General features: G+C 43.0%; 1 protein-coding gene across 1 annotated transcript in view; it reads right to left on the bottom strand.

Annotated features, from left to right (window-relative positions):
* The window catches only part of LOC126353876 (agrin-like), a 342,153-nt gene that overhangs the window by 201,963 nt on the left and 113,871 nt on the right, over positions 1-26,319 (bottom strand). The window contains exons 3-6 of the mRNA XM_050003066.1: positions 25,251-25,466; positions 22,290-22,511; positions 12,622-12,834; positions 93-187 (exon numbers count right to left, since the gene is read on the bottom strand). Coding sequence (XP_049859023.1) covers positions 93-187; positions 12,622-12,834; positions 22,290-22,511; positions 25,251-25,466 — 746 coding nt within the window. The remainder of the gene's footprint in view (positions 1-92; positions 188-12,621; positions 12,835-22,289; positions 22,512-25,250; positions 25,467-26,319) is intronic.

Here is a 26,319-nt window from a genome sequence, read left to right on the forward strand (position 1 = left end):
AGTGATACAGTGATGAATATTATTATGCATATGTATTTATTTTTTATTTTCAATGTTTGTAAAAAGTAATGTACATAATGCACATAACTTACATCATCACAGGCCTCTGGACATATGCACCTTACTGTTCCAGCACCATCGCTCTCACATATGCCATAGTGACTGCACTTATGGTTCTCACAGCCATCTGCAAGAAGAAAATTACATATATTGCTGCTGCCTAAAATTTCATAGAAAACAAGTAGTTTATAAAATCAAAAAATTAAGTGAATTGTGTTTCACTATGTCATAATAAACCAAAATAAAATTCAGAGTTCAGATCTTTTCTCCTCTTGTCCTCCTAACACTTGGGTCTCTCTCATCCTGGGGCCTTCCTTCTCTTTTCAATCTTCCCCACCTACTCCTCTTTCCTCTGCTCTATACACTTCAACACTGCTCTAGAATGGGCTGTACAAGTATTTTGTAAGCAATCTCCTTTATAGATTAACTGCATTTTCCTGGTATTCTATTAGCAAACCAGTGTCTGCTGCCCACTTTACCTACAACTGAATCTATGTGGTCACTCTGTTTTACAACCCTAAAAATTGTTGCACCCAGGTATTTATATGAGCTGACTGATTCAAACAGACTCACTGATATTGTAACCATGGGATACTATATCTTTTTCATTCTGTAAAGAGCACAATTTTACATTTAAAAAAAAAATTGGATATGAGATGCCAATTCTTGGATAATATATGACTGAATATTGATGCAGCTTCTTTCAGACAGTACTTCATTATACACTGAAGTGCAAAAGAAAGTGGTACACCTACCTAATATTGTGAAGGGGCCCTACGGGCATGCAGAATTGCCACAACACGAAATAGCATAGACTCGACTAATGTCTGAAGTAGTAGTGCTGGAGGGAATTGACACTGAATCCTGCAGGGCTGTGCATAAATCATTAAGAGTATGAGATGGTGGTGATTTCTTCTGAAGAGCACGTTGCAAGGCCTCCCAGATATGCTCAGTAATGTTCGGGAGTGCGATGGCCAGCTCAAGAGTATAAATCCAGAAGAGTGTTTCTGGAGCTGCTTTGTAGCAACTCTGGACTTGTGGGATTTTGCATCATCCTGCTGGAATTGCCCAAGTCCGTTGGAATACACAACTGACATGAATGGATGCAGGTGATCAGACAGGATGCTTACATTTGTTTCACCTGTCAGAGTCATATCTAGACATATAAGGGGTCCCATATCACTCCAACTGCACACGCCCCACACTGTTACAGAGCCTCCACCAGCTTGAACGGTCCCCTGCTGACATGCAGGGTCCATCGATTCATGAGGTTGTCTCCATACCCATACAATTTGAAAAGAGAATCGTCCAACCTGGTAACATGTTTCCAGTCATCAATAGTCCATTGTTGGCATTGACAGGTCCAGGAGAGGCATAAGGCTTTGTGTTGTGCTGTGATCAAGGGTACTCAAGCGGTCCTTCAGCTCCAAAAGCCCATATTGATGATGTGTCACAAAATGGTTTGCACACTCACTTTTGTTGATGGCCCAGCTTTGAAATCTGCAACAGTTTGCAGGATTGTGCTTCTGTCACATTGAACAATTCTCTTCAGTTGTCACTGGTGCCATTCTTGTAGGATCTTTTTCCAGCCACAGCAATGTCAGAGATTTGATGTTTTACCAGATTCCTGATATTATATTCATGGAACATTCCTGAAATGGTCGTAGGGGAAAATTACTACCTTGGAGATGCTGTGTCCCATCGCTCGTGCACCGACTAGCATCACGTTCAGACTCACTTAAATCTTGATAACCCGCCATTGTAGCAACAGTAACCGATCAACAACTGCACCAGACACTTATTGTCTTACATAGGCATTGCCTAGACATAGAGATGGCTATTAACACTGTCTGCAAGATCATTAATATACAGCATCAATAGGAAGAGTCCCAACACACTTACCTGAAACACACCTGAAGTTTCTTCAACATCTGTCAAAGACTCTCCATCAGAAATAACATACTGTGTCAACCAAGATGTTCTGAATCCAGTCACAAATTTAACATGATAGCCCATATGATCATGTTTTTCATAACAAGCATAGATGTGATATTGAGTCAAATTCCAAAAGTGAGAAATACTGGACTTCCCTGATTGCCTTGTTTCCTGACCTACAGAACGCCATGTGAAAAAGTGTTGAGTTGTGTTTTTTAAATGCAAGGTGATTGGCATTGAAGAGGTCATTCTGTTTGAGATACCTCATTACATTTGAGCTCATAAAATGTTCTATGATTGTACAATACATGGAGGATAGTGTATTTTTATATGTGCCTATGACAGTACTGATGCTTCACCTCCTAATTAGGTATGTACCGATCAGCAGTTCTATCACATACATTACATAATGACAGCTTTCTTGTGATAAGAGCTCACATTATTCTTAAAATACAACTACAGTGTATTATCGTGGTACCTATAAACTCTGTTCTGTAATTCTGTCATCATAAATTTACAATCCCGTTTATTATGAATGTATGAAACTATGTAATTAAAAAATACAATAAATATGGACTGTGCAACTATCTCACACAGAAACACAGTAAATTAAAAAGGTTGTGGCAATTGTGTTTTGCAGACTATGCAGTGTTAAGGTTGCCATGGATATATGCTCCTGCCATTAACCAGCACTGGAGGTAAATTATGATTGTTAAACAGTAGTAAGATCATCTGGTGAAGTAATTTTACAATGAAAACTTTCACTATGTTAAGAAATGTAAATGTAACCATCTGAAACTGCCCAGCATCTGTTATGACAACTAAACAAAATCTTTTTTAGGTATTTGTAGCTAGTTTTGGTCCCATTAGTGATATTTAATCATCTTACTGTTGAAATGTTGGAACTATTCTGGGTACAACGGAGTACCAAGTGGCTTTTTGAAACAGTTCACTGATTTTTCAGAAACGTCCCTAAACTAACTCTGTAAATAGTGTATTACCTGAAAGTCTGAAACATGCAGCAGAAATAGTTATTTATAAAAGTGTGAACAAAAATAGATTTGCTAATACAGTAGTAGACTTGTTTCACTTCTTTCAATATCTGAACATTTTTGACATGGTAACACAGTAGAGTACATACCCCATGTTACACACAAGACCTTGTTAATGGGATTTCAGTTACATTTTTGTATATGCTACTGGACATATAGGTGTAAATTATATCAACGTGATTTTTAACAAAACTGCTAAGGGATTTAACTGCATATACAGTTGAACTTACTGGCAGTTTAAAACTGTGTGGTTGACAGGAACTCAAAACTGGGACCTATGCCTTACATGGGCAATTGCTCTACTGATTGAGCTGCCTAAGCACAGTACACCCTTATAGCTTTACTTCCACCAATAAGACATCTCCTACCTTACAGACATCACTGGAGTTCTCCTGCATACCTTGTGGCACACAGTTTTAATCTGTCAGGAAGTTTCAAATCAGTGCGCACTCTGCTGCACAGTGAAAATTCATTATGAACACAATCATCCAGGTTGCAGTTAAGCCATGTCTCTGCAATACCCTTTCTTCTATGAATGCTAGTTCTGCAAAGTACAAAGGGAGAATTTCTGTGAACTCTGGAAGTTAGGATATGAGGTAAAGGCAGAATTAAAGCTGTGAGGGTGGGTACTGCATCATGTCTGAATAGCTCAGTTGGAAAAGTAGTTGCCCACAATAGCCAAAGGACCCTAGTTTGGGTCCTGGTATGGCTCACAGTTTTAGTCTGCAGGTAGTTTGAAACCAGCACATGCTCTGCTGCAAAGTGAAAATTCATTTTGTATAGATAGTATTATAGTGTCTACATTCCCCACCCCACCCTTTCCGAAGTATTAGTTAACTACTGATGAGAAGTGGAGGTTGTATTAGAATACTGCTCAACAGCAACAGGAATGAAATCAGAATGAGGAAACATCAAATACAGCTTAAATTGATCCATACATAAATTTTCTAATAAATATACTGAACAAGCATTTGGATAACTATCACATGCAAAATAAGGCCACACTGATATTTCAAGCAGAAGTAAAGCACTGGACAGTTTTCTCACAGCAGCCCTGAAGATGTTCAACCACCTACCACTGAATATTTCAACATTGCCACTGAGGATATTCAGAACTAGACTGACACATCTGGTCAAACAACAGAACTATATCCTGTAAATGAATTTTTCTCTACAAGTGGAATTGTAGACTGGTTAACATGGTACCATCACATGTGAAGCCACAAACTCGAAACATTAAGGACATGTAAAGTGTAGTTTATAATCACTGTTTATAACATCAGCATTGTGTAATGCTTATTGTCTGTCATCTTAGTTTTAGCAGTGTGTTTAATATATAATCACTAACATGTGATGCAATCTGTCTGCTCATGGCCACGGAATGATGTTGAGTTAGTAATAGTAATAGTGCATAGGCACATAAATTTGCATTATGTTTCAGCTGTCGAAGTTGCATTGTTTACCAGGGTAACCACATACACTGATGAGCCAGATTATGACCACCTGTTTAATAGCTTGTTTGTCCATCCTTGGAGTGAAATACACCACTGTTCTGCAATCAGGGTTCTGACAGTTTGTTGATGGGCTTGTGGAGGTATGGTTACAGATAGCGACCCAGATGGGTTCCATAGGATTTACATCAGGCAGATTTGATCACCAAAACAACACCACAATTTCACTATAATGCTCCTCAAACCACTGAAGCACTGTTCTGGCTCTGAGACATGGACATTTCTATTGCTGAAAGATGACATCGCTGTTGGGGAAGGCATCAAACATAAAGGGATGCAGGTGGTGTCTTTTATTACTACCACAGGTCCCACGTGAGCACAGGAGAATGTCTCCCATATCACAGTACTGTTTCCACTAACCAGTGTCCATGGCTCACTACACGTTTTGAGCTGCCAATTAGCTCAATGGGGGCATTTTTGGAGACGATCATTGACGTAGTGTAGCAAAAATGTTATTCATCCAAAGAGCCAACATGTTTTCATAGATCGATGGTCAAATCCCAATGGTCTCATGACCCTGCAATTGTAATTGATGATGTTGTTGGGTCAACATGTGAACATGTAGAGTTGGTCTGCTGCAGAGCTTCATGTTAACAACGTACAATGGATGGATTGTGCTCCAAAACACTTGTGCATGCACCAACATTGTGTTCTTTGGGCAGAGATGCCACAAATCATCATTTATGCTATTTTACAGAGCAGACAAGCCTCTGAACCCCACACTCTGTGAAGAGTCGTGGATGTCACGTTCAACCTTCTAGCAACTAGTGGTAGTTCACTGCCCTTCTACCTATTTCCATAGATGCTCATGACAGTAGCATGTGAACATTTGACCAACTTCACCATTTTTGAGATATCTGTTCATAGACTCTGCATAGTAATAATCTGCTCTTTGTGAGACTCACGGATTTCCCCATTTGCAGGCCATGTCTTCACTAGGTGATCCCTGTCCATTTCTGCTTCGTTTACATACTTTGAATACTGCATCATGTGCCTGCAATGCGACCAGGCGGCATCCAGTGTTGCGGTGGGCAGTGGTCATAATGATTTGGCTTATCAGTGTACTGATCACTTTACATAAAAAGCCACAATACACTCCAACTGAGGAGACAGGCAAAAGAAAGTGCTAATCTAGAAGAATGTATACTGAGATATTGCATGTTATATGTTTGGTTAAATTCAAAGCACGAAAATATATACGATTAAGACACAAAAATATATATAGTAGATAGCACTTTTTAGCAAGTTGTAGGGAACTACTACTTAGCAGCACATGGTGCATTCTAAAACACAATGAATAAAATGATCAGCGTAATCCTTATCAAACTGAGAGTTAATGGTTTCTTACACCAACCTCCTGAACTAAAAATATTATTTACGTGATGTTGGGTTGGGGGATGATCTCTAAAGACATAAGGGGTAGTCAGTAAGAGTTAATAAGAGATGTGATCAGAGAAGGGCAACATGGGAAAGGGTAGAAGTACATGAACAGTTGTAACAAAAAAAATTTTAAAAAGTTGCTGAATAAAAATAAAAATTGTTCCAAATATTGAATTTGGAGAGGTATAAAGTGCAGGAAATAATGAGGCAATAACAATGGACCCTTACCAAAACCTGGAGATTGAAATAATTTTAAATTTTTGAGCCTACTAACTTTCCTCCATTGTTCCCATTCTGGTGGCTGAAAGGGGCTGATGTACCACTGTCACAAATATTCTGTGTATTATTTTTTTATCTCGTAAATAATGCTAGTATTCTCTTTTTTGTTCTTTCGTTTAGAATATGTCACCCCATACTGAGAAATTATGCTTTTCTGTAAACAGGTTTCCATTATTACAGTATGTACCAAATATAACTATTTCTCCTGGACAATAATTAGTGAGCTCAGGCAAATGGTAAGCAAATGTAGTACTCAAACAGACTGAATAGTACACCTGGAAGAGCAGCTGTCCCTGTGAAAGCAGATGCCTTATAATAAAATGTGTTTGACATTTATTTAGACACAAATAATGGAAACTAAGTACCGGTACGTTGAATCATGATTAGACATCCATTTATTCCACCTCTCTGAAGTTCATCTTCATGATGAGATTTATGGGAAGCAACATAAAAAGAATACAATTGTATGTTCGTAACTAAAAGTTCCCTTAGAATGCATATATAAATAAGTTTACATTCGTATTTAAATAACACGGTGTGGTAAAAAATGCGTCACCTGAACAGCAGTACCTGTAGGCCTTCCAGTATTAAAAAGTTGTATCAGTGGTAAAGAATTAGAGATTTTGATTTATTACCAAATATAGGAACACTAATACGCAAAGCCATGCCGAGGTTTGCTGCCAAAGTTGTGGACCCACACTCTTCGCTTTTAACTATGCAGCTTGCGCATATATTATGGTTGTTAAGCAGTTTTAATAGAATAATACTCTTTAATTCTGCGAATTAAAATGGGTGAACTGCAAATTGACTACAAATTACGACTACTCAAGGGCAGTTAATAGATTGCAGGTTAGATAGTCTAACCTCCTTAGCTTGTTGCTTCCTGCAGTACTGCCACCGTTTTAGTTCATGGTGGAGGGGATACGTAATTTGCTTAAACCTCCAGCCAGCACTTTGACTACTGCTAAGTTTCGGTTCGTACCCTATGCAATCTTTCTGATTCAATTTGGAGAAACTATTCGGTTAAAAAATTGATTTTTCCGTATCTTAAAATCTGACTTCACAGCTGGATGATGACCCACCGGGCAGATTTTGAAAAGTTTGCATCAAAGTATGTGGTTGCTGGCCTGTTAAACATTTGATGGGTGTTTACATAATGGATTGCAAAAATAGCAACATATCGAAATTGTTTTTGATGTTTAAGAGCATTATAAAAAACGACTTCTCCCGAACAGACGTTTATCATTGAACATGACTTTATGTGGCAACAATGTGGTTGGTTCATACAGCTACCGTCTACACAGCTCGCTCAAGTTCAACATTGAAGTTCTTGCTGCTACTTTGCTGACGCAAAGTTGTTGTGGGGTTTCAAGAGCCGGCGAGTGGGTGCCGAATAAAAAATGCTGTTTGACAGAGGTCTTCTGATTTCTGCCGATTGAAGATAAGAGAGCGACGAGCCTATGAGAAAAGCATGAAAAAGCGATGGAGAGGATAATTTACTTTTCACAGCCAGGGCATCGACTACTGCTGACTTTCGGTTGGTACCCTTAATTTATAAATAGTCTTAGTGCTTGTGAACAACAACAACGTTACCGGTAAAAGAAAAAAGAGCTTCGCCTAAGCTGGACCCTAGCGTAATGAAGCGTATTATTATCTTGTACCATTGGCCAACGGTTGCAGTGTTCAAACGTCTGGTGTCGTAAGACACTAATTTATTCCAGCGCGAATAATCCCTGACACACGTTAAAGCATCGAAGGTATTCCAGAGTATGCGTTACGATGTGCTTGTTGAAAAAAACTACTGAACGAAGTTGAGCCAAACTAAAGATGATAAAAAATTACCTAACGTCGAATATGGTTGAAAGCAGACTGTCAAAATTAGCTATCTTGTTGATATAATAAGATATGGCTTCTAAACGTTAGGCCTACTTTAACGACGTACTCCATGTGTTTGCTTCATCCAAAGCAAGAAAATTCAACGTAAAATTGTAATAAATAAACCTTTCCTGGTATTATTTCTGAAATCTTACTTCTAGTCCTTTACTTTTATTTCTGATTGGTAATTCACTATTAATAATTTGCGAGTAGCAAATTAACTTGAAAATTTTACTGGTGCTGGCAGAAGCGGAGAAAATCGGCACTAGTTGAAAGATGCTCGTCTCCGAGAGTCGCCAATTTAAGTTGTCCCTAGGCGCGAAGTATTACTGTACGTACTGTTAAGGGAACCCCAAACGTTCAATAATATTGTCAAACTTTCAATATACTGACAGTCTGAGGGCTCATATTGACTCATTGTCAATGCTAGAAATATTGATGAGCAGTATTGATGGACCTCAAAGTATTCTCGGTGTTGAAACTTCCTGGCAGAATGAAACTGTATGCCGGTCCGAGACTCGAAATAGGGACCTTTGCCTTTCGCAGGCAATTGCTCTACGTATCTAAGTGAAAATTTCATACTGGATTCTCTGTACTATCAATACATACTTCATGTGTGATGTCAAATGTAGAGGATTTGACAATATTCTCCATTCATAAGTAGACAGAACTGCAGGAACCAGCCACACGGCATTAGCGTGAATGGCCAGTGACTACATTCTTGTATCCAATCTTTTCAAAATATGTCCAGTGCGTTATTATCCAGTTGTCAAGTTAGACTACAAGATACGGAAAAATCAGTCTTTTTATTTATTTTTTATTATTTTTTTTTTTACCGAACACCGAGCGAGATGGAGCAGTGGTTAGCACACTGGAGTCGCACTCGGGAGGATGACGGTTCAAACGTCCAGCCACGTTGCTTAAGGTTTTCCGTGATTTCTCAGAATCGCTTCAGGCAAATGTCGGGATGGTTCCTTTGAAAGGACACGACCGACTTCCTTCCTCATCCTTCCATAATCTGAAGGGACCGATGACCTCGCTGTTTGGTCCCTCCCCCCCGAATGAAGTAAGCAGCCTAACCGATTAGTTACCCCAAAAGTGAATGAAATGGTTCAAATGGCTCTGAGCACTACGGGACTTAACACCTGAGGTCATCGGTCCCCTGGAACTTAGAACTACTTAAACCTAACTAAGGACAGCACACACATCCATGCCCGAGGCAGGATTCGAACCTGCGCCCGTAGCGGTCGCGCGGTTCCGGACTGAAGCGCCTAGAACCACTCGGTCACAGAGGCCGGCAAAGTGAGTCAAAAGACTACATAGAGTACCAACCGAAAATACTAATCTCCTGGTCATTAATTAGACCAGTCAACGAAGACTAAAAATGGTTAGAGTAGGGGAAAGGTTCGCGTAGTAGCGAATTTTTGTATATTGACAGGAGGGATTGCTATGAACAACATACCAAAAATCGTGACGAATGGGGTGTGAGTGTGGTGGAGAACACGCGCGTATCCCAAAACAGTGGTTTTTAATTTTTTACACACAAAGTAAAAGTTTTACTGCGAAACTGAGTACAAAGATAGATGTATCTTTGTTTCGCCTGTATAAAATATTCTTTTAGGCACTTTGGGATGACTTGAAATTTCATTGATCGTGTATCGTACGAAGAAAGTTGCGAGGAGCGAACAACACATCACGTTGCGCTAAGCGATGCGACAGAGATACACGGCAGTGTCATAATTGCTGCCGTAACAATGTGAACCAGTTCAGAACCTTCAACTACGTTTCTTTGCGCTCGGTCGCTGCGGATTGCTTCTGCGCTATATTGAGTCGCGTAGCGTTTTATATCGCATATCGTATCACCTCAGTGATCAAAGAAACATTAGGTGTGATGACCAAAACAGCAACAGACTTCCCTTATACACGACTGTAACATGTGCATAAGGTCCGAAATGACAGCTACACTAACCCACCAAGTCATTAATTAGTTCACTTGACGGAGATTCAAAAAATGGTTCAAGTGGCTCTGAGCACTATGGGACTTAACATATGAGGTCATCAGTCCCCTGGGACCGTAGCGGTCGCGCGGTTCCAGACTAAAGCGCCTAGCACCGCTCAGCCACACCTGCCGGCTCAACGAACACTAAAAAGGATTGGATCAGGGGAAAAATTCGCGTAGTAGCAAATTTTTGTTCAGTGGCAGGAGGGATTGCAGTAAACAGCAAACTAGAAATCATGAGCAGTGGGGTGTGGGGATGTGGAGGGCAGCGTTTAAAGATGACTTCGTTACGTTTTTCTTGAATGACTCGGAAATCGTGGCTCCTAGCAAAAATGTTTACCAGTACATAATTAAGCTACATTAAATTTCCTACAAAAACGTTCCCGTTCATTCTGTCTCTACGGCTAATTCTCTCTGGGTTGCAGCGAATGGAAAAATTGCAGTTTATTAAAACTAGTGTTTTGCCGTAATAAAATTAATGATTTATTGGAAGTGAAGTAAAGCCGTTTTAAAGAATAAATTGTGTTCGGGAAATGTAACAGGGTGAAGACGGGGTGCAGAGCAGAAGCGTAAAGCCACACTGTTCTAACGCATACATCCGCCACATTGATTTCTGCCGTTATTTCAAGCAGTATTAGTTGTATGTTAGCACTGACAATTCTACGCTATCGTTGCTACTCTCTTTCGTCAAGTGAAGGCCGTCGGCCATTGCGTTGTCCGTGTTGAGAGGTAATGCCTGAAATTTGGTATTCTCGGCACACTCTTGACATTATGGGTTTCGGGACTATTGAATTCCCTAGCTATTTCCGAAATGGAATGTCTCACGCGTCTAGCTTCAACTACCATTCCATGTTCATAATATGTAGTGCGGCAATAGTCACGTCGTAAGCCTTTTCGTATGAAACACCTGAGCACAAAATACAGCTCCGTTTGTGTGTGTGTGTGTGTGTGTGTGTGTGTGTGTGAAGTGAGCCAGAGTACTATCTGACATTAAGCTGGGCTTCTGGGTATTTATTTAAGCTTTATTCAGACGTAAACAGGGGGGAGTGCTCGCAGCCCGTGGCCCCACTAAAGCAGTTGGTTTTCGTTGGATCCAGAGACTGAGGTGTCGGGGGCTCGATGATTGCAGGAGGGAACTGCACTTAGTGCCACCGTTGTGGAGCGATAGAGCGGCCAGTATATTCCAGGAGTCACGTAGTGGGCCTGAGTTCATTGATCCGTGGAGGAGTTTCTGCATTGCAGAGGTGATGTGATCAGAGATTTGTGAGATGTTCAGTTCATCGTGAAGGTCAGCAATAGGGGCCCAGCTTGGAGTTTCGAAGATGAGAGGAGGCATCTGTTTTGAAAGAATTGTAGCTGTCGAAGACCGGACAGGCTGGTGGTTCCCCACGTGGAGTAGCCATAAAGAAGTGTAGGTAAAACTGTCGCTCGATATAGCTGAAGCTTTAGTGGAACGTTCATCTGGCCACTGCTTAACAGTGGATACAATTGGTGTAGGAGGTACAGTAGTCGAATCCTCTTGTTGTGGATATAACGTTTGAAAAGGAGTTTGCTATCCAGGGTCAACCCTAGGTATTTTACTTGGTTTATCCATGCAAGTTCTTGATGATGAAGAGTAAGGCTGTCTCGCAGGTCAGGTCATTTGCAAGTGAAGAGTACGGCCTTAGTTTTGTTAGTGTTGAGACGGGTGTGATTATTTGATGCCCAATGTTCTGTCAGCGTGAACTGGCGTTGCGGTCTCCCGACTGCTGCAGTAATCTGCCAGCTACTGGTGAGTAAGGCTGTGTCGTCCACAAACTGAACTAGGACGACCTGGTGCAGGATGATAAGTCGTTAACATAAACGATGAAAAGAGTTGGGGATAGGACCGAGCCCTGTGGGATACCTTCCCATAAACGTCTAACGCGGGAGCGTTGTCCATCGATGTTAAGCATTATCTTCCAATGTTGAGAAAATTGCCAATTATATGCGGGCAATAGTCAGGCAAGGTTTGCAGGTTTTTCAGTTTGATCGAGGGCACTGCCATTCACTTTGCCATACACGAAGTGCATGTCAGCGTACTCTTCATTGGTGTAACCTCTGTCCATGGCGCTTTCACGTTCATAACTGATTGTGAGGCCGGTATGGCACAGTGCTCGGAGGGGGAAAGGGAAGTAGACGCGCATACGTCAACAAACAGATAGTCGATCCCAAACCTTGAGATACCTACTTAAAAACCGCGGTGTCCAGGGGCGTTTACAGTTGGTTCCCAAGTCGAATTATTTCGATACGTCGGCAACAGTTTATTTGTGGACCCGTGTTTGTGGGAGCTTTTTAGCTATTTTTGGCCAGTACTTTCCACCACTTCTGAAACACCCTGTACGCACGCCCACAGCAGCGAAAAGGCCTACTAAGTATGGTTTCTTTCTTTTTTTTTTGGTGTGTATGCAGTTACTTGAGAATGGTAACACAGCTGAATTGTCGTAGTGCACAAAATGAAATGAGCCGACGCAGGAAAGTTATTTGTTTGGAGGAGAGGAGAGGCACTGACCGCAGAGCCCCTGGTAGAGCGCGACGATGCGGCGTCCGCGCCGGCACGCCTCGGCGCGCAGCTTGCAGCCGTTGCCGTAGGAGATGCCGTCGCTGGCGCAGACGGGCGCCCACTCCTCGGAGCAGCTGGGGCAGCGGCACTCGGCGCGGCCCGCCCGCTCCTCGCACTCGGCGCCGTGCTCGCAGCGCCGCACACTGCACGGGCCGCCGCCACCTGCGCACGCGCGGAACACCTCTCTCAGCCTGCACAGTACATCCACAGTCTAACAAGACACTCGCGACGCTCGCTGCTGTAAAAGATGTTAACCGTTTGACAGCTCGAGAGACACTAGCGCTCCAAGCGGCAAGAAAGGAGAACTTCAAATGCGTCGTAAAGCCGCCGGCACACGGACGGTGCTGTCGTACGTTAACGTTGAGCGCTTCAAGTTCAACGTGCTGCTGCACGCCCAGTAACGATACGACTTGTGCGTATGGTACATGAGACCAACATGGTATACGCGATCGCAACGCACTCCAGCGGCAGTTGAGGGATGTATCTAGTTCGTAAATCACACTATTTACTCAACGGTCGCGCGTAAAATTCCCACATTACCTCTATGAAAATGTAATTTCCTCCATCGTTCACTAAAAGGAAAGTACCGTGTCCAATCAATAAGGACACAGACTTATAAAAGTTCCATTACAAACAGTACGGTACAAATTTGGAATACTTCTCCGCACAAGATACACATTATTTCATCATTCCCACATTTTAGTAAAATCCCAAGGTCAGTCTTACTTGATCACTGTTCCTCCTAGAGTTGTGGCGATTCGTGAATGAGTCGTTCATTTGAACGACTCTAAATAAGGAATCGTAAGTATCGAATCGTGATACGGACGAATCGTCGTTCAAAAGAATGGTAAGAACGATTGCACGTTTCCGAGTCGTGACGATTCCAAGTTCCAACTATTCATCGATTCTTAGTTCGCTATGCTTCGAAGGCAACTTCCGAATCATGCCGAGTCGTGCCGAATGATTACGATCGCCAGATGGCAGTCAAGAGGGGGATTCGTGTTAAAAAAGGAAGCTCGGAACGAACAAACGAAGTTCTTGGGCCGTAATATTAATGGTGAAAACCAAGCTGACACTTGGCGGTGGCTGACGGGAACGAGCGTGAAGGCATTTCCCATTTCCTATCGCTACCATCAGCCACCGCGCCGACGTCAGCTTTCATCAATTAAGGCATTACACGTATAAATTGAGAATCACACTTGTAACGTCATATGCATGTTTACTCATAAATAAACTTTTTCTGGCATATCTTATCACGACACAGTTCGATTCTAACCCCATTGACAATTTAAGACATGTCCTGCCATCTGTGAGTAAGAAGTAGAACTTTTTGCATTCCGTAAGAATCGTGCCATCGCAGACTAGAATGAATCGTGAACGAATCGATTCGCAATGTGAGATTGAATCGTAGGAATCGAATCGGGAAAAAGAATCGTGTTGCCCAACTCTAGTTCCTGCCTAGTAGCAGAATCTTTGTAACATGTGAATTACGAAGCGTAAAAGAAAAAGGAGCAAAATATCTTTATAAAAGCAGCGGAAGCTGTCCCATAGATTAAGCCAATCGAACAAAGTCATCCCTAAAAAAAAGGTGAACTTTTATTTATATAAAGGTCAACTGTTATAGTATATACTTATATTAAACTAATAATAAAGTACCAGAACCTAATAAAAACGCGAATGTTAAGAAAAAAATTTGGGAGTGTCAATAAGCGAACCACCGCCCTAATACACAATTTCCTAGAAAACAGAGACACTACTCTTTTCGCTAAACCAACACCACAGCCCTTCTTCCTAATCACATAATCACAGCTTGTTAAGACTTTCTTAAAGCCTTATTCGTAGATATGTTACGAATTTAAATTTAATTACAACATATTGTACCAAGGACAATGCGTTTTGGGTGGGTCTTCAGTGTGTCGCTGACTTCAAATAGACTACTCTCATAATACGCAAGTTACATTAATTCTTTTGCCACGAATATGATGTTTCTCATTATTTTATTGGAACGAATCACACAGTTAACAACGAGTTTTCCAATGATTCTCAATTTTCTGGTGCTCAAAAACGGCATTTATACATGTAGACTTGAAACGAATGCCAATATGGCGTCTCAAAACTCTGTTCTGAAGGGAGACGGCGTGCGTGTGACGTAGGTGGCGGTGTGCATCTCATTGGTCAACGCTCAGACGCACGCTCAGAATATCTGACATGCCAGATATTGCCCTGCCCGTTCGGAAAGACTCCCGAACGTGCTGTTCCACGTTAAGACGTCAGAAACTCGGCACGCTCAACGCTCAACGTTCGGATGCACGGTCCGTGTGCCGACGGCTTAAGCATAATGTTTGTTTTGCATCCCTTTCCTAAGTGATTTACGAAATATTTAAATTATTTCTTTGCCTCCAACGGTTTGTTTAATACCATAAGACATAGATGTTTCTAAAAATGATTCTAACATAGATAGGGATAAATATCATGAATCGAGTGGCACAATACATTCGTGAAGAAACACTTGTGACGTTGGGTAGAACTGCAGCTTACCGCGTTGATATCAACGGAATATAAACACATAGCTTCACACACAAGAAACACACACACGTACCTCTACATGAAAAAGGGATCGACGCCCCATTTGTCTTTCCGCAGGCCTACTGTGTTTTATTAATTGTCGCCTGTTTACACAAGTATCACCTTCATCTTTATATTATTCTAAGTGGATATAGAAACTGCCAAACAGTGGGAGGAATATACTGTGCGTTTCCCCACAGTCAATAACGCTGTCAGAAGTGCTGCCGTATGTTAAATTTGCCATTAGAGACTTTTCAACCGATGACATATGCACCAGTTTCTCAGTATCGGAGAAATGCTCTACCTTTTGCTTTAGAAGGCGGGACATATTCTCACTTATCCCTCATTTTATGTGTATGCCTTCCACGTCCATCTGTAATGTACACATGGCATGGATGTGTGTGATGTCCTTAGGTTAGTTAGGTTTAAGTAGTTCTAAGTTCTAGGGGACTTATGACCTCCGCAGTTGAGTCCCATAGTGCTCAGAGCCATTTGAACGGCTTCAGGTGGATTGTCGAACCTTTGTGGTAGTTTCCTCTCCATCGTCAATTGAATTGGCTCATTTTGAATGTCAGACAGTGTGGTTAACTGCGTTCCACACGAATTTATTGTTGTCTGCATTCATGAACTGTCTTTGTTCGACGTTTAGCGGACAAAACTTAACATTATTATGAAGGTAAACAGGGTTTGTTTTCGTAAGATTTCTCGGCTGCAATTCACTACCCATTTTCTGCTCCAAAAACGAAACATTAATCATCAATACACATGTCATTTGCAAGCTAATCCTGACGATACAGTTTAGTGACATGATGGTATAAACCTCCCACGGCCCTTAGGGAACCTAAAAAATAGATATTGTCTCTTCTTTTTGTTGTTGCTGCAACCTAGTGCGCTACGCTACACTCACATTTGTAAAAGCCACCGTGCAAACCAAAATAAACAACTACTATACGCTTTCGCTTTCACGATCGCTCCGATCTCAACAGCTTAGCTTACTGGTCGCTTGGCGCGCTACTAGCGCAGTAGGCAACAAAATCGAAGCGAAATATGGCGACTGTTATGTTAGACTGTGGTGCAGCCGTCTTACCAAGGGACAAGGCAGCTAACGTAGACGTGTACGCGGATGGGGCATCCGACACCACCAGAGACAACGGACGACCTGGATAACATGATTTGCGCTCTCAGCGCTCTCTAGCGGCTGTTGTCCGCTTTATTTGGCTCGCAAACCAGACAGCCTCTTTCCGAAAGTAGTCGCCCGTTAAACATCCGCCTTATCCCTGTGAGCCATTGTCGAAGGAGGGTGGAGAAAGAAGAAGATTCTCGACTCCTCGATAGCTTGAACGGCCAATTGCTGGTAGTGAAACATTACATGATGCTGTACGACGACCTGGGATACATACTAGTAGAAGTTATTTGTTAATTCAATTGCATTTTCATTCCATTTCCGGATTTAAATAGAATATGGTTAAGGTATGGTATCTAACGTTGGTTTGCGCATACAAAACATCCGCATTCTCGATGTTGCATTCACCATCAACACACTGAAACAACGTAGTTCATTACGTAGATTCGAAGCTGCTCACCATTATATAACAAGATGTTTACTGGCAAGATACAAACCTGAGTCAGTCCATAAACCGAGACATAATATTTCCATTAAATTTATAAGAAAGACCCATAATCTTTGACGAAATTATAGGGTTAAAAAAACTGCAACGAGGTGAACGCAAACCTGTTACCATACTACACACAGCTCACAGCGCTATCAAATGCACTACAGTTTCAACATAGATGTTGGTGTTCCGTACATGGCATAAACTTCGGAAGACTATCTACAAACTTTTTTTTTGGGTGGGTGGGGGGAGGGGGGTTTATAGCTTCTGCAAATGTCATGACTTGATATTAAAATCCAAATTGTACCCAAAACCACGCGCTTTCCATAAATCATCATTGTGCCGTATCACTGAAATGGTACACTTCCGTAGCACATACGCTATAACACTGAAAACACCGGTTACAGATAGCCGTTACCTACCGATATGTACAGTGGAACGTGGAATTCCACGCTGTGATATTGTAACAATACGAGTCAAGACAGCTGTAACGGAACGTGAATAGCGTAAAGTTATCGTTAAAAACGCACGCCGCGCGATTTGTTACGATTTGGTCGGTCATAATAATAGTAACATGCTTTTGAATACAATTAAAATATAACGGCGATACCTGTTTAGTGTTATTGGAAATAATATGTAGTAAATTAAAGAGTAAGGTAGCCGATCCTATAAGAAGAGGTAAAATTGGGCATATTAAGGTTTTTGCTTTATATCGACTAAGCCGATGATACGGCCCCTTTTCTTCCGTTTACTCTTAGAAATAAACAAGTAAAGAAGTGCTAATTGTGCTTTGTGAAAAATATAGGGGCGAGTTTTAAACAGCTACGGTGTACAATCAGACTAACAAATGGACATTTAGTTACACGAAATCGCGGATAGCGAAGTGTGGTCATTAAATTGAGTACACCTATAGGGCGGTCAATTCCGGGATAAGTCTAATCGCATCTCACGAAGGACGCGTTTTTTTAATTATATCGTGGAGAGAGGGCTTCAATTTATAAAAAGGAGAAAAGCTGTATCATTATCATTGACTGTTGGTGTCAAGCAACCAAAACTGTTCATCAAAGGGTTTCGGTGAATGAGTGGTGAATGCGAATGAAACTGTGCACGAAGTTATGTTAAATAAAGCAGAAGAGACAAGACAGTTTGATAGTATCTGTTATTATTCCATAAACTGTAACATTTCTTCTCGTTGTACGAAGCCTTTATAGACGATCGTTATGACAATTTGTTTTGAAGGGATCTCGTTACGAGTTAAGTTTTGGGGACCTGGTCAAGAGGGGACAGTTCGTAGATCCTAACTACTGCAGCTATTCTGGAATCAGGTGCTACCGTGACCGTTGTGTGTTGTCAATGGCTTAAGGACATCATATCCCATGCTCTAAGACCGACGCGCCTTTCCTCTTGGTATAACGGTGCCCCACGGTAACAACGACAATGCCGACGACGAAGGAAGATACTGTAGAACATCGCCAGCTCTTCGTCCACTTGCGTTTTTGCGTCCCGTGAGAGCACGGTTTAAGTCATAATCAGTGATGTACGCAGTCCGCCCTTCCCGTGTGCCGCTGCCTGGCCTACACTGTACCTGGACCACCCAGACTGGCTCGTCGGCTGCGCAGGAAATCCGCCCTCTCACGGAACGAAAAAGACGTTTGTGGATGAGGAGCTGGTGACGTCATAGCGTGGAATTCCACGTTCAACTGCATGGCGCAATGTGAAATAAAGAGTATGGTACGCCAGATTTTTCTCTCGTGGAGAGGAACGTGGCCAACGATATTCGATATCCTATCGTATATTGACGATGTAATGAGTTGTACATTGTTAAGCTTAAGGCTGTTAAAAGCCAGCAAGGGCAGCCAAGTATGAATACAAGCTATTTCAAAACACCAGAACATTGAGGATCTATTGAAAACGCTTCATTTTAGGAGCGATTTGTAACGTAGTTGATAGTGTCACGAATTTTAAGAGGAAAGTACCGTCTAGTTACTACCACACATTTTTTCATCTTTTGTTTTCTAAATGATTCTGCGTCTATGCCATTAATTTTACACAAGTATTATCTGCAATAGCCGATGTTATTTATCATAAATAATGTATTTGGTGAACATTTTGTTGCACAGGCCAACGACTATAAAGTTTCCCCAGTGGCCAGAGATTTTAACGTGACTGCAGCTTTATGTCAGAAAGTAAACAAAAGTTACACGCTGGAAGTTTTCACTATTATGAAACTTTGTGTAAAATATGTGTACCTGCCTCTTGGTGCTATGATCTGCCTCATGTTTGTATCTTGCCGCTGAATATGAGGGTATTCTGGAAAATAATTCCTCGGAATTTTTTATGTGAAAAATTGTTAAAAGTCAGGATTGTCTATAAAAGGTTAATATTTTCAGGGAATTGATACTGAAGCCGCACCAGTTGCGTACTCAGATTTCATTTACACTGAAGAGCCAAAGAAACTGGTACACCTGCCTAATATTGTGTAGGGCCCTCACGAGCACGCAGAAGTGCCGCAACACGACGTGGCTTGGACTCGACTGATGTCTGAAGTAGTGCTGGAGGGAACTGACAGCATGAATCCTGCAAGGCTGGCCATAAATCCGTAAGTGCACGAGGGGGCAGAGACGTCTTCTGAACAGCCCGATGCAAGGCATCCCATATATGCTCAATAATATTCATGTCTGGGGAGTTTGGTGGACAGCGGAAGTGTTTAAGCTCAGAAGACTGTTTCTGGAGCCACTGTAGCAATTCTGGACGTGTGGAGTGTTGCAAATCCGTCGCAATGCACAATGGATATGAATGGATGTAGGTGATCAGACAGGACACTTACGTATGTGTCACCTGTCAGAGTCGTATCTAGTGGTATCCTGAGTCCCATATCAAACCAACTGCAAACGCTCCACACTGTTACAGAGCCTCGACCAGCTGACATGCACTATCCATGGATTCATGAGGTTGTCTGCTTACCCATACACGTCCATCCGCTCGATACAATTTCAAACGAGATTCGTCCGACCAGGCAACACGTTTCCAGTCATCAACAGTCCAATATCGGTGTTGACAGGACCAGGCGAGGCGTAAAGGTTTGTGTCGTGCTGTCATCAAGGGTACACGAGTGGGCCTTCGGCTACAAAAGCCCATATCGATGATGTTTCGTTGAATGGTTCGCTCGCTGACACTTGTTGATGACCCAGCATTGAAATCTGCAGAAATTTGCGGAAGGGTTGCATTTCTGTCACGCTGAACGATTCTCTTCAATCGTCGTTGGTCTCATTCTTGAAGGACATTTGATATTTTATGGGATTCCTGATATTAACAGTACACTGGTAGATGGTCGTAAGGGGAAATCCCAACTTCATCGCTACCTCGGAGATGCTGTGTCCCATCGCTCGTGCGTCGAGTATAACACCACATTCAGACTCAATAAAATCTTGTTAACCAGCCAATGCTGCAGCAGTAACTGATCTATCAACTGCGCCAGGCACTTGTTATCTTATGTAGGCGTAGCCGACCGCAGCACCGTATTCTGGCTGTTTACATACCTCTGCATTTAAATATGCATATCTATATCTCACGAGGGGTAAGATAGATACTGCCTACAGGAAAATTAAAGAGACCTTTGGAGAAAAGAGAAGCACTTGCTTGATTATCAAGAGCTCTGATGGAAACCCAGTTCTAAGCAAAGATGGGAAAGCAGAAAGGTGGAAGGAGTATATAGAGGGTCTATACAGGGGCGATGTTCTTGAGGACAATATTATGGAAATGGAAGAGGAGGTAGATGAAGATGAAATGGGAGATATGATACTGCATAAAGAGTTTGACAGAGCACTGAAAGACCTGAGTCGAAACAAGGCCCCCGGAGTAGACAACATTCCATTAGAACTACTGACAGCCTTGGGAGAGCCGGTCTTGACAAAACTCTGCTATCTGGTGAGCAAGATGTATGAGACAGGCAAAATTCCCTCAGACTTCAAGACGAATATAATAATTCCAATCCCAAAGAAAGCAGGTGTTGACAGATGTGAAAATTACCGAACTATCAGTTTAATAAGTCACAGCTGCAAAATACTAACGCGAATTCTTTACAGACGAATGGAAAAACTAGTAGAAGTCGACCTCGGGGAAGATCAGTTTGGATTCGTAGAAATGTTGGAACACGTGAGGCAATACTGACCCTACAACTTATCTTAGAAGAAAGATTAAGGAAAGGCAAACCTACGTTTCCAGCATTTATAGACTTAGAGAAAGCTTTTGACAATGTTGACTGGAATAGTCTCTTTCAAATTCTGAAGGTCGCAGGGATAAAATACAGGGAGTGAAAGGCTATTTACAATTAGTACAGAAACCAGATGGCGGTTGTAAGAGTCGAGGGGTCTGAAAGGGAAGCAGTGGTTGGGAAGGGAGTGAGACAGGGTTGTAGCCTCTCCCAGATGCTATTCAATCTGTATATTGAACAAGCGGTAAAGGAAACAAAAGTTCGGAGTAGGTATTAAAATCCATGGAGAAGAAATAAAAACTTTGAGGTTCGCCGATGACATTGTAATTCTGTCAGAGACAGCAAAGGAGCAGTTGAACGGTATGGACAGTGTCATGAAAGCAGGTTATAAGATGAACATCAACAAAAGCAAAACGAGGATAATGGAATGTAGTCGAATTAAGTCGGGTGATGCTGAGGGAACTGGATTAGGAAATGAGACACTTAAAGTAGTAAAGGAGTTTTGCTATTTGGGGAGCAAAATAACTGATGATGGTTGAAATAGAGAGGATATAAAAAGTAGACTGGCAATGGCAAGGAAAGCGTTTCTGATGAAGAGAAATTTGTTAACATCGAGTATAGATTTAAGTGTCAGGAAGTCGTTTCTGAAAGTATTTGTATGGAGTGTAGCCATGTATGGAAGTGAAACATGGACGATAAATAGTTTGGATAAGAAGAGAGTAGAAGCTTTCGATATGTGGTGATACAGAAGAATGCTCAAGATTAGATGGGTAGATCACGTAACTAATGAGGAGGTATTGAATAGGATTGGGAAGAAGAGGAGTTTGTGGCACAACTTGACTAGAAGGAGGGATCGGTTGGTAGGACATGTTCTGAGGCATCAAGGGGCCATCAATTTAGCATTGGAGGGCGGCGTGGAGGGTAAAAATCGTAGAGGGAGACGAAGAGATGAATGCAGATTCAGAAGGATGTAGGTTGTAGTAGGTACTGGGGGATGAAGCAGCTGGCACAGGATAGAGTAGCATGGAGAGGTGCATCAAACCAGTCTGATGACTGAAGACCACAACAACAACAACAACAACAACAACATACCTGTATCAGTTTCTTTTGCGCTTCAGTGTAGAAAGGAGTAGAAGGCATAGGAGTTGCTAGACACGGAGGTGTGAACGAGACGAAACTGGATGAGTGGGGAAGCGGCGGAGTAGGGGAGCAGTGGCGGTACTCACTGCAGGCGCCGGCGTGCGCGACGGCGACGGCGGTCCTGGCGGCGCAGGCGGCGCGGCGCAGCTGGCAGCGGCTGGGGTAGGTGCGGCCGTCCGAGCCGCACACGGGCCGCACCACCGGCTCGCAGTCGGCCGGCTCCGGGCACTCGCAGCGCGCCTGCCCGCCCGCCACCACCACGCAGCGCTCCTCGGGCCCGCAGCGCAGCGCCGCGCACGGGTTCGCCCCTGTCGGCAGCGCGCAAAATCTACACGTGCGTCTCAGTATCTGCCATTACGATGGCAGAAAGGAGGTACTGCGTTACACGTTCCTGGAAGCAATTTCGGAAGATCGACTTCAGACTGCTCTGCGACTCGTACTCAGTGCGTGGCACAGGGTTTGTCAAACTACCTTTCGACTTTCTCTCTACCGTTTCACTCTCGGACAGTGACTCTGAAAGTAAAATTTTGTGAAGTTGTAAGAGGTCCACGATTAAGGAATTTGTTGCTAGCGCACTCGAGCAGATATAATTTCGATGGATTGCTCACGCACTGCCTGCGGTATGTAAGGTATAAGAGAATCTCAGACTAGAGAGCAGTGTTGTCAGCAGTAGGAACTGTGTGGCAGTAGCAGTAAGTTGTTGCTAGCAGTTGTGTGTGTGGAGTTCGCTGGGCCGGTCATGGGGGAACGATGGCGGCCCCTGAGCGTTGTAGTATGAGGTAACAGCTGCCTCGCGCTTATGTACTATTGTAATATCAAGTCCCATGTAAATATTTTTCAAAAATCTCTTAATAATAATCTTTCTTATAAAAAGTAACTTTTCACAATCATTCATTTCAATTTAAAGAATTTACTAGTTTCTCCAATCCATGGTCATCCCGATTGTTGTAAAGAAAAAATCAGTTGTTCTTTTTATACATGACAAATCTATCGGCCAGCATTGCACTGGGCTGCGCCAGAAAAATTTCATATAGGAGCAGATATATATGCGTTATCCGGCAACTTCATTGAGGTTAAGATTTTTCAATTTATTCAGAATGATCTCTCAGGGCCATGACGCAGCACTGCTGACGTCTAAAATTTACCAGTTTAAATTCACAATCAATTATTGAAAAGTTATAAGTGAGTCACAATTTTATTGAGAGGTCAGTCACATTGAATTATTGGTAGGTTACGCAGAATGTGAATTATATAATTATATTTTTTACTGTAGGGAGGCTTCGGAATTTTTCTGTTGGGAGGTTACAAAGTGATCTGACTAAAGCCACTAAGAGCCTTACTCTTCCGTAAAATCAGTGCGAAACACATGTTCATTCACTCAGAGACCACAATGGCACGGAAATGGAACATGACAGACAGAAGGAGAAAATACTTCCGAAATTGCTTCACCGTGAAACACTGTGACACCGTCGCTCCTTTCGAACATTATGTGAACATCGAAATGGCAGATATTGGTTCAAATGTCTCTGAGCACTATGGGACGATCAACGATCAACGATCAACGAGTGAGAAAATGGAATACCACAGACTAACACAGGAACGCCTAAATGCATGTCGTACCTTCCCACCGTGAAACAGACGCAATTCCGAGGGGAGAAACGAGAACAGAAGCCGAGAGCACAATCGTGTAGGCTAGGAGGCCCTACGATAAGGGACGGACACCCACGTGGTCAGCCGACCGCCAAAACCACCCCCCCCCCCCAGCCCATGTTAAAAGATAGAGCCATCCAGAAGAACAGTATACAACTTACTATAACACTAAAAGGGCTACACCAGCTTCAAGTGTTAGCGTGAGACTTCTTCACGTCTCTGTGACGTAGCAAACATGAAAAACATTGCCCCACCACGAAAAGCTTAACGTTTGTCATTGGATAGACAGAAGTTTTGTAGGCGGAGCTTAAGGTTAACATTGAGAGCCTGATTGGTCAGATGAAAACACAGCCAGATAGCTTTTTTTAAACCAACTTCGGTAAATTGTAGTAAGGAGAAGTTAGGAGAGAGTTCCTTCCGAAACGGCGAGATGCGTGGAGCTGTGCCGACCGCCGCTCCCTGACACTGCCTAAAGACCGACGAGGTAATGAACGCACGCGATGCCGCATTTTTGAGAGCATAAGGCTTCACTCAGAACTGCAGAAGTCTCATCTGTTACATCCCCTTCTTACGTAATACTAGTGTCGATCGTCAATTAAATCTCATGGTGTTGACATTTGCTAGATGAAGTTAAAATCTGAAACGCGATGATTTTTCTGTAATATTATTACTGAGAAGCCACATCAGCGACTGTAATTTACAAGTTAGATAAGTAATTAAAGATAATGGAGGGTCACTGTAGACCATTTTGGTAGTTTTATCTTTTATGAAACTTAACTTAAATCTAGACTATAGATGTGATATGGCATAGATCATACTTCGATCCATTGTAGAACTTGGAAACCCATTCAAGGAATATTCGTTCACATTTTTGTTGAACGCAGTTGGTTTTTGTCATCCTGTCTTAAAACATTTCCTTTTATCAATAGTGCAATTTATAAACAATGTTTTGTGAATAGAATAAAAATTCCAGTGGTAAACTTAACTACTTTTTCGACGTTATTTTACCAGCTAACTAAAAATAGAAAATCCTTGAACCCCTTCCACTAAATTTAGTCGGTATTAAGATTCTTTTACAGGGAGTGCAGTGGAGCTGACGCTGAAATCATTAAGTTTTTGGTTATATCATCGCTAGTCTCACTGAACTCTTCTGAACTCTACATGTCATGTGTGGTCTGACGTCTCCTTATCAGCAACAGGTCTCAGGTTGAAACTAGTCAATTCCCTAAAAAACACGCTCAGAGCGTCGTTGAGCGAAAGTGGCAGGAAGACACGATATAGAACAAACAGAATGTTGGAGATGTAGGTGTTTCATTGGGCTCTGGATTTTGTAGTCACTGGTTCCGAGACCGAGTGGATGTGGCTGGCGCAGAGAGTAGAAGGAAGGGTGGTGTTACCTTCGGAGCACTTGCCGCGGAAGAGCACGGTGAGGGCCCTGCGGGTGCGGCACGCCTCCTGGCGCAGCGAGCACTCGTTGGCGTAGGTGCGGCCGTCGGAGGCGCAGACGGGCGTCAGGTCGAGCGGGCACGTCTCGCCGCAGCGGCACGACGGCTGCCGGTCCGCGTCCAGCTGGCACACCTCGGGTGGCGCGCAGCGCACCGACTCGCACGGATCTGCCGCGGCACAGGAGAGAGCGGGGCGTTCAGGGGGCACGAGAGGCGTCACAGCGCATTTCAGTTTCCACTGTCTGTACCGGGTGATCAAACAGTCAGTATAGACTTAATAAACCACGGAATAATGTACGAGTAGATAGAGAGGTCAAATTGACACACATGCTTCGAATGACATGGGGTTTCATTAGAACAAAAAAAAGTTCACAAAATGTCCGACAGATGGCGCTGGACAGCAAAACGTCAGCGACGGCGCATGGCAATCGTGTATAAAAGGAGCTATAATGAGAGAGAGAATCAGAGCTGTTCGAGATGTCGATGAGAGAGGATGCTTTACTTGCGAAGGGTGTGGCGGATCGCCGTCCGTCGGGGCCAGCTCAGGCGACTGAGTTGGTCCCGGTGGCGGCCCCATCCGCCCCCCCCCCCCCCCCGCCCCACTTATGACGAACCGGCTTTCGACAGCTGACGATGACAGGATTGACTCTTCTGATTCTGACGCACACTCTCGTGATCGGGTCTTCACTTTTATGAACAAACTCGCCCACGGGGGCTCCTACTCTGATCGAGAGGACGACGAGGCGGCTATACTCGCCTTCTGTAACATTTAGAAGGCTGTTGCTCTACCATACACGAGGCAGCAAGCGTCGGGTGTGCCACCGAGAGCCCAGCCGGTCGAATCGCGCGAGTTTGCGGTCCCGGCGGTGGCGGCCTCGGCGGGAGTTGCGCCGCTGGCCTCGACCACTCAAGAGGTCGATGTGCCCCCCGTTGCACGCCTGGCCCCAGAGACACAAGAAGAGCCCGTGGCTGCGCTAGCTGCGGCCACCGAGATGGAGGACATCGACCTGCCCGATGCAAA

Source organism: Schistocerca gregaria, chromosome 3, assembly GCF_023897955.1.
Source record: "Schistocerca gregaria isolate iqSchGreg1 chromosome 3, iqSchGreg1.2, whole genome shotgun sequence".
NCBI classification, from domain to species: domain Eukaryota; kingdom Metazoa; phylum Arthropoda; class Insecta; order Orthoptera; family Acrididae; genus Schistocerca; species Schistocerca gregaria.